At 40.1% G+C, this 10,194-nt stretch overlaps 1 protein-coding gene across 2 annotated transcripts in view; it reads left to right on the forward strand.

Moving 5' to 3' along the window:
* The window catches only part of LOC109475200 (hemicentin-1-like), a 26,016-nt gene extending 18,840 nt beyond the window's left edge, over positions 1-7,176 (forward strand). Inside the window, exons 4-8 of one of the 2 annotated variants that reach the window (XM_019775781.1) lie at positions 699-998; positions 2,204-2,443; positions 3,051-3,242; positions 3,888-3,967; positions 6,368-7,176. In XM_019775781.1, coding sequence (XP_019631340.1) covers positions 699-998; positions 2,204-2,443; positions 3,051-3,242; positions 3,888-3,967; positions 6,368-6,448 — 893 coding nt within the window. In that variant the 3' untranslated portion in view covers positions 6,449-7,176. The remainder of the gene's footprint in view (positions 1-698; positions 999-2,203; positions 2,444-3,050; positions 3,243-3,887; positions 3,968-6,367) is intronic. The other variant, XM_019775782.1, reaches the window with a different exon arrangement.
* Positions 7,177-10,194: the final 3,018 nt, after the last annotated feature.

Consider the following 10,194-nt stretch of genomic DNA (forward strand, 5'->3'; position numbering starts at 1 on the left):
TATATATATGAATATAGCAACCACCATGACGTTCATGGGAAATCTAAACAACATTCTACTACTACCATTGCATATAAGATACTAAAACGTACTACGTATACTAATACCTTCATTTCTAACAGCTGTTACATTCGTTTCTTCCGATTTATCTAGCATACTGACCTTTAGTAACCCTTTTAATTAGGAGATAAATGTTGGATTATTAACAGATTATTGAACCTTGGAAACGCAGTAATCTCCATCTATCAGAAAATCGATACAACAACCAAAACTGTCGGAAACAATTTTTACACCAGACACTGTAATAATGTTGACAATTACATGATAAACTGTCAGTTTCTTTGCTAAGCAAATTTGACGGCAGCGACCTCTTTATAGAACGTCCCTGGATGTAAATCAAAATTAACGATTCAGACAATAAGAGAATAGAACAGGGGATGTAAAGGTATTCCGGTTGCTAGGGCGTTACTAAGGGGGCGTGGCTTTGAGAACGGTCCATACATCTGCGGGGCTTGAGAGGCTGTGAATGATTCTCGAAGACATTTGGTAGGTGAATAGCAGTTGTGAAAACGAAGGTCAAGTTTGAAAATGGTTTGCCTTGCGTTTTCTTTACGTACAACAGCGAGCTGCGTTTGTATATTTTGGGTTGTTTTACATAATCTCTAATATGTTTCCTTATATTTTCTTACTTTCTGTAGATCCACCGGTGGTACTAAACATCACAAGTCCACGTTTCACAACCGTGGGAGCAACTGTAACACTATGGTGTATCGTAGACGGAAACCCTACCCCCAAAGTCCTGTGGTATAAGAGCGGCAACTCCCAGCCAATCGGCCTCTCCAGTACCCTGGACCACATCGTCTCGTACCTGACGTTACACGATCTGCAGACATCGGATAGCGGGGAGTATCTCTGCAGGGCATTTAACGGGAAATACCGTAATGACTCCAGAGCTGTGGAGTTGACCGTACTTGGTGAAGGGACGGCGTCGTATTCCAGTAAGTTGGGATCTTGTCACGTATTTAGAACCTTTCCACGACCACCAACCAACCAAGGTTGGCTGAAGTTCCGGAGCAGTCGGCCACGGCGACCTCCTTTCTATACGAATCGAATTTGAGTTGAATTCAATTCAAATTTACCCTACCCTTGGACACCCCCCGAACATCAGACGACAATGATCCCCCCCCCCCCACCCTTCGAAATTTGACACTGGATTATTTCTTTAATATCTTAAAACATTTGCTTGACGCAGCCGAACAGTACACGACACCCTTCCGAACACCAGCCAACAAAGCCGACCCTGCTCCCGACCTTCTCCCAACCCAAGTCGACAGTATTCCGAAGGGCTAAAGACGTATTAAAGGAGACTTTGAACATTGGCGATGAAGATACCCTTACGATAACAACTCTTCTTCTGAAGTACTACTCGTAGGAGTTGTATAACGACTTTATTGAGTGGTAACAAGAAAGCTTTTCAGACGAAGTGCTTAAAACTACTGTTTGCGGTAGATAGGATCTATTGAATGGCCTTCAGGATTCTAAAAAGTCATCTATATTTATTGTAAAGCGATTTCTTGAACCCATATGAGAACCAAGGTGACGCGATTTTCTTTCAAAATCTTTAGCGTTTGATCGATGTACGTGTGAAATGAGTTAAAACAGATGAAAACGTGTGAAAACAGATATGATCAAAATGTAGACCTATTTTCTGCGATAAGACGTGGATTGAATCCACGATGACGCCAGCAGCTAGCACCAAACTTTTACCTTAAGCCTTGTCCCAGAAAGTGATATATATTATTAGATCTGATATTATAAGACGTTGAGGTATGGCCTCCAGAACACTAGCCGAACTCCCTCCTAACAATGGTGGGAGTAGGTCGGCCATGGTTGGTTGGTGTTCGAACAGGTAAGTTACAGTTCAGATGCTTTAGCCGAATTTATCAAAATGTTCAAGGCAATCGGGTTTGGACAGGAGATCGGCATGGCCTAAATCAATCAAAGTTTGCTGAAGTTCGGCAACATAACAGTCTTACCAAATTTAGGCCACGCCTACATTTCTATACGAACCGCACCGAATATAAGAGTTAGATATGAGTCAATTTTGACACCCAAACATGCCAGAATACCAGCCAATGACAACAAAAAGGATAAACACTAAACAATTGTTACATCAAACTTGAATATTACCCCTCCCCCACAGACGACACAACATCCAGGAGAAGGTGGTTAGAGTTCTGGAGCATCATGGGAGGTGCCGTTGGCGGTACAGCCCTGCTGCTGACGTCACTACTGGTCGTTATCGTCTGTTCCAAGAGCAAAGGCAGGAGAAAGCCTCGGACCAAACACTGCGGGAAGAGCATCAAGGCCAGGTCGTACAGGCTGAATGACGGCACCCTCATGCTTCAGGGGAGCTGTCCCGGTACTTTAGCCAGAAAGCCAGGTACAACTTCCCTTACAACACAGCATTTTCACCTAATATTTTGCCAGGGGAGTATCAGGTCTGATGGTTGTGTCGTTAGGCAATTTGCATATGTATTAAGGCTCAGTCCCATTGTTACGTCTGTTCTGTACACAAGCACTCCTGTTTGACCTGATCATACTGCCCACCCCACCCCACTAGCGTTAGTATTAGTCCTATTCAACCCCATCAAACTCCTTTCGAGCTGTACCCGGAAATTCTGGCCGTACCCTCGAAAATGTCAAGCCGTACCCGGAAATTCTAATTCTAAAATTGGCGTCATATATATCATGAAAACATCTCTAATCAGTGAAAATTACATAAACATAATAGTGGATATTTTCTATCATCTCATTTGTAAATTACATTGTCATTGTGGAACAATTAAACTGTATTCCACTCAAGTAATTGGACCCCGGAAGAATTTCAAAGAATTTCCGGAATTTAATCTTCTTTAGATATCTGACCGAAAAGCTCACGTCACGTCACTATATGTACGTGTGACGTCGGCAACGGTCAAAGGGTTTTGGAAGTCTATGTCGCCTCCCGTCTCGACTTTTAACCATGCTTTCTGTACTACTTTTTATAGAACGAATCTTGGCGAAGACCGTGTCAAGTTACAAACCTCCGGGAGACGGCGGTCTGACGTTGGAAGTGGATGACATCGTGGAGGTGCTTCACAAGGGCACCGACGGGTGGTGGTACGGTTTCTCCCGGGGAACGGTGGGACTCTTCCCCGCCTCTTCTGTCCAGGTCATCGGTGGCATGGAAACGGTCCAAGGTGAGGGTAAAAGATCAATAATGAATGAATGACTCTAAAGAAAAGACATAACACTAAAATGAATTCGAACTTACCCAAATTTTCTCTCTCAACCTTACATGCTATGAATGAAAGTTTGAGAGAAATCACAATCTTAATTGCACAGTTTTGATAAACCGGGCTATGTACAGGTCACAACAAAACATGGTGAACGAATACAGTTGACAAATACAAAATAAAACTAACCATAGAAATTCAACTTCTCCTCACTTTATATTGTAGAACACTAAAAATGATTTTACCACTGTACTTCTAGGCTAAATAATTAAGATGAGAAGAATAAAGAACACAATAGATCATGGTTAGGTATGATTGCAACTTCGGTGAATTATTTGGGCATCGTTTTAATTTGGTGAGAATATTACATTTTCTGGTATTTCTTCGTCATCGGCAGGATGAAAATGAAATTTGTACCGTAGCGGCCAGCGATGATATCTAATTATAACCAATATAAAGACTATCAATATCCCTTTATACCACACTTTCCTTTTCCTATCTTATTATCTATCATGTTATCTAATATACTAGTATAAATGAAATCTTTATTATGTGCATTGAGGTTTAATCTTACCTTTCTGTGTTGAAATACTAACTTGTCCTCTGGAGTTTCAGGATACCATTCCCTCAGAAGAAGTCACAGTCACAATGATGCGGACTGCCACAGAAGCAAACATGGTCATTTCACAGTAAGCACCGTTTTCAACAACTTAACAGCCTCCAGTTTAATTTCGGATTTCCATTTTAATTTCTGACTAATTCCCATATCACAGCAACTTTACTTCTAAATCTAGATCGTAAACTATAGGTAAAAGGGATATAAGAAATACGTGGCAGCCATCAAGGACCCCCTAAGGATTAACCTGATTCTGCAGAATTCTGAACTGGAGCCAGAATTCTGAAAACTGGAGCCGGACTGGAGCCAGAAGTCTGCAGAATTCTGAGAACTGGAGCCAGAATTCTGGGAAAAATTCTGCATAATTGTTTTATTCTCCAAAGGGTCCTTGGTGGCCACTATATATACATATTTCTTACTTCATTTATACCTATAGTTTGTTATATTAGCCCATGTAGATGTAAGGTTGCTGAGATATGGGAATTCGTCCGGAATTATACTAGAAGCCCTTGACCTTCTATACAATATACTAACAGTGTATATTGACATTTACCCAGGAACATCTTATCTATCTATTTATTTATTTATTCATTCCAGCTTTTATATTATAAGGTGCATGTAAATAGAAATAGAAGATTTACTTTGTGTATCCCAGTCCAAATTAAAACAACACCAGGAGGTAAATGAAAATACAGAGAGAATTACATGAAGTGAACAAAATGGTACATAATAAGTGGTTACTAACAGAATAATGATAATACTAATAATGGTAACATTACCTTAACAACAATGATTATGAAATTTTAAAAATTGCCAAAATTTGTTTTTATTGCGCGGTATATTTTCCTTTCCTTTAATTCATTGTGTTGAGTGATATTTTTCTACAATTAGTTTACATTTTACAATTATGATTATATTACTGTGTTATGAATATTTCACTCTTCATAGATCTACTATTTAGAATTATGGCACAATTAAGTTACTAATGTTTAGCTGCTTATCTGTAGCACCAAACATACTGATTCTGTGAAATCATAATAAACACACATTTGAGGGGGTAACTAGATATTGCGATAATGTCGAATTTCATATCACAAAATTCTTTTTTTCCACTGAATGACTGGGAGTCAACTTTGATTGAAATTTAGATTAAAATTTTCGGAAACAAAGGTAGTCATGGCCTAAATGCGGTCAGACTGCTCCCGACGTTCAGCCAACTTTAGTTCGCTGGTGGTCGGGGGAAGGTTGTGAATGTGTGACAGGGAATTTCGGTTACTACATGTCAAATGTTTGCTTGGGGTTGTTACTCATACAGTAAATGATTGGCAATCCAACATCATAAAAATGTCCCCAAAGGACCAATATAAGTAACCACCCAGTCTAGTTACTGGATGAAATACACAATTTATTACTTGGTGGTAGCAAAACAGTTTACCATCTCTTGATTGAATTCTCTAGCTGGCAGCTCAAAAAATATAAAGTGTTTTGAGATCAAATACAGAGCAGCATCTTGTCAAAACGACCCGGGATATGCCATGAAAACATCCGCAACTCGGAGAAGCAATTTGTTTTGTTGCATTTCAAGTATATCTTCAAATTATAATGGTTTCTGTAGCAAAAATACGTCGACATTTATGTTGTAGGGCAAATTATGAACGATTTCGTTCAAGGTCATATATTATCAGATTGACTTATTGCTCGTTGCGGTAGATTGGATCCTAAACTTGATTAGTACCACGCTATCTTGTAAATGTTTACGATCCATCATATTTCTGGTTACGACAGCTAAAACGACCAGGGCGTATGACAGGAAAAGCTCGTTGGAGGACCCGGGAAGTTTATGTCAGTTTGCAGATGCCTGGAGGCTATCAAAACCTGCAATGCTTAGTAAATGTTTTATGTATCTATTAAGGTGAGCATGAAAGGGGCATCATGTAACATCTGTGCACCTAGAATCGACATGTTTTATTGAAAAATCGTCGTGGGATTGTAATTTACTTCCACCTGTCAACATATCTGTGCGATTCCTCAGATTTCTGGCATTTGTGGTTGGCGCTAAAACAGCTCACACGAGGTGAACTTAGTTTGTGGTGCCACTGCAAATTACCAGAATGTTAACAAACATGGCTAACAGCTGTGTTTCCAGCTTTCAAAGACACTCGAAAGCGTCATATTTCGACACCTCGACTTCCTGAATGGTACTTGATTCAACTTACGTTGCAAAGAAATTACCAGAAAGTCGACGTTTTTTGTCGTAAGTTACATAATGCAGCTTAAACGTTAAAAGTGACCTGGCCTTGTAGGCAAAGTACGTCACATTTAGACACTTTTAGTTTTATCTTTTATTTGTCAATATACATTTTATATGGGGAACATGGACATATCAGAGAGTAAAGTTCATATTGTGACGTTAATACAATGTGTATTTATTACCATATTGTTGACAATATCTCTTTTTTTTCTCAAATCAAAGATTGAAGACCACATCGTTGAAACTACTTCAATGGCCCCAGAGAAAAATGGCTGCCCGGATATGAGGATTATGGAGTACTGAGTAACCAACGTAACGTTACAACTTTGTACATGACATCTCGCGAGAGATGACGAGAGTTGGTGTGGATCTGGAGACAAGCAAACTAATGTACAGAATGTCCTTTGGATGACGTAGGCTGTTCAAAATGTGGCAATTTTGAAGAAAATCTCGACATGTTAAGCTCAAACAGTCCTTTTGGTATGAATGTGTAAGTTTTTGTGTTAAGACTTTTACAGGATCTCTTTTTCCATGAAAAAGTGTGTAACTAGCTTTTTACAGCGTTCGCAACAACAGTTCTTGGCTATAAGGGAAACGCACCTGTTTCAATGACATACATGTATGGGACAATGTTGAGTATACTAGTATGAAAGTTCTGAGTTGGTAAATTACATCGTGAAAATTAAACCGTTCTCCAACTCAAAGAAACTTGACTCGCCAGAATTTTCGATGTCTGATCCAAGTGCAATAGACACGTGATTTACTGCACGTGTGACGTCAGCACTGGGTCAAAGTTCACTGAAGTCGATATCGCCCTCAGTCCCGGTTGACCGAGAATCAAATTTCTTTGAGTTGGAGAACAGTTTTATTTTCACAATGTTGAGTATACGTTGTCAGGATATGTGAAATCGTTGTGCTGAATGTTGAATTGCCAAGAACCGCAACGCAAGTTACAGTATGTACATACTTCCTTCTTGTATCATCCTAATGCCTGGCATTTTCATGTGAATAAAACATTCAGATTGTAAGGAGAAACGTGATATGATGCATCTGTTAATTGATGAATTTGAAGTTGCGTGCGTAGGTACTCCGGTAGTTAGCGACCCTGCCTCTTGACCAAGAGGTTGGGAGTTCTAATCCTGGCGTTTAAATCCTGTAGCTCACCCGACATGCACGCTACCAAGGGTTCGCAGTGCTTAGGACGGGACGTTAAACAGTGATTCACTGTTCCTTGTTTTCGTGGAAAAGACTGTACATGTAGGAGAAACTTCAAAATTGCATGGCGGCCGAAGGCTGATGTGACCGTGCCATTACATTTCACTATCAAAATCCAAAATCTACTCCCGGTATATTTCCGTATAGTATGAATATCCTAGAGTCATTTTGAGACTTCCTGTTGTCGTCCTGAGAGTGTAGTAATGGCAAGCTGTGCTTGGGTTGATATGCCTGCTTCTATTGTGTAAGGCCTACAAAAAACATGTTGTGTATCCTGTTAATCCCGTCATACATAGCCGAATATGGCCTCACGAACACTGCCGAACTCCCCCCAACCATGGTCGGGAGTAGGTCGGGAGCAGGGTCGGCTGTGGTTGGCTCGTGTCCAGGGAGGTCGGCTTTTTTTCGATTGCACCAGACGAATGTTTTAAAATGTTAACATCGATCAGATCTGGACAGGAGGAATTTTCTGGAACTGTTGAACTGAACCGAAGAAAAAGAAAGAAAGTCAATCCCTACCTACCGACTCTATCTGGATCTTCTCAGGACTACATTTGGAAACACAGCATTGATTTTTGTAGGCCTAGACATTACAGCACCTGCGATATGTAGATGTCATAAGACGAGTATCCCGGACGACAGTTTGATCAGAGTCATCTGTAACGTTCTGCCATGACGTCAAGACAATCATCGACTTCGGTGGAAGACTTTATCTCAATTCTTGTGGCGCGACAACTTACTCATGATCCATGTTTCTGATCTCCTGTAAATCTATATTCATGCGCGTAGAAATATCATATTCACACGCTCAATAAGTGCTTTTTCTTGGTTTTCTTGTACTTTTTTTCTTGTACATATAGGACCTAAAACACCATTATTGATCACGACATTATGGAGTAAAAAAGACAGTGATAATGATTTCCTGGACAAAAAAAAGAATAAACCTTTCACCAATTAGAAGATCACAAACAACTCAGTTTCTACTTAAAGATCACAAAACTCACTTATTATGTAGAACTTGAGACAATCTATTATCCACTGCCTCCAAAGATGAAGCCAAACCCTCAATAGCAAAATAGTAGTAGTATAAGTTGATCAGACAGTCTTCTATTGGTTTAATTTACTTTTTTGACTCTGTACAAGAAATTAGCCTTCAAGCATGATGATGCAACTAAAATTTAGAAAAATATATATTTTTGCACGGTAATTTCACAAGGTATAACGTATGGCATCTACTGTTCTATCAAAATAAGCATCTTATGAAACTAATCTACCTTACAGCAATACTATGTAGCATGGGATGAGAATTTGCTTTTACATTCATTGGTAGATTTTCTAGGCGCAGTCGTTGATATTTCACAACTCAGAAGATAACATACACTTGCTTTGTAGTGTGAGATGAGGACTGAACAGTTATTGGTAGATTTTCTAGGCGTAGCCGCTGATATTTCAGGATTCAGGAGATACCCACCCGCTTTATTAAGAGCAACATATCTTGCTTGTCACATCAGCTTCTACATGGATAGGTCAAACATACGTGACTGTCCTTGCGTCAGATGGCTTTTCAGAAGCCGACCTCAATTTTCCACAAGACTTGTCGCGCACACCTTACTCCCAGCAACGCTGTATATCGGGCCCCGGGGAACTCAAGGCGTGACAAATCTAATATTTTGTTATGAAATATTTATCCTCAGAAATGTGAAGATCATCAATCCAAACCCTGGAGAAAGAAAGATAAGAAGGTCCTGTCCTTGGCACCGAGCTGATACTCCAGGCTTTGATGAAACGACTGTGTCTATGTCGCTGACCTTTTAAATCGATTACAAGCTGTTTGAAAATAGTCTTGCAAATTTTCCTTTAGCGGTACTTTGATATTCCTTTCGAACGATGACTTTTTGTATTCCGATTGTGGAGCAAAATTTGCTGGCGTCTTGCAATTTGCACCCGTGGCTGTAGACATCTGACCTCTCCGTGATCGTAATGCACAAAGAGAGACTAATGCCAGTAAGCTATTACCGAGCAAATATGTCATTACAAGCAGGCTTAATTCTCCATCAAGACTGGCAAAAGCCCTTTTCATCTTCACGAACCATTGGCGCCGTCTTTTCTACCGCGACCCGGGGTGAAATTTTGCCCTCCTTTTTTTTATCGTGATTGCCTGGCATCTTTGAACCCAGCTTATTGTCGCCAAGGAAGATGGAGTACTTATCTTTAGACGGTTTCTCTTTACACGGTGTCGTCTTCCTTATTTCTCTATAGATCGTACTCTCAAGAGGTCAATAAGGGTCAGCTATCATCTCTTAGAATCCTTAGGATGCAGGGATAATCATAGTAAGTAATAACCCCGTACGCACTTCGAGGTAAAACATTCTTAACTTTGAATGGGTTTCAAATTCAAAGCGCCTGAATATTGCTACGAGCAAAAGATGTTTTTCACAGAAATCTGCCTGTCCTTGAGATAGCATAATCTATAGATACCGAGCTTCCTGCTGGTCGTCTATTTGTAGACATTGTTGTGGAATATAGTGTTGTCATTTCCCGTTACGGAAGTATTGTTTTGGGTGGCTTAGTTGTCTCTCTGTCCCATTTGCGGCAGTTGACTGGTGGGTGGGGGGTGATTTTGACTGATGATTGACAGAACGGTCAAGCTTGAATGTGACCCAGCACGTGCCGAGTGGGAATAAGTGGGCGAAAGAATTCAGAAACTGGCGTAATACCCGTCATATGTACATATATCATTTTTGATCTTCTTTGCTGAACGGGCCATAAACTAAGGTTAACGCAGCTTTATTTGCAAGCCAATTTATTTCTGTCAGTCGTCTGCGGAAAGACAA

Source organism: Branchiostoma belcheri, unplaced genomic scaffold (assembly GCF_001625305.1).
Source record: "Branchiostoma belcheri isolate BF01 breed outbred unplaced genomic scaffold, Haploidv18h27 scaffold33, whole genome shotgun sequence".
NCBI lineage: Eukaryota > Metazoa > Chordata > Leptocardii > Amphioxiformes > Branchiostomatidae > Branchiostoma > Branchiostoma belcheri.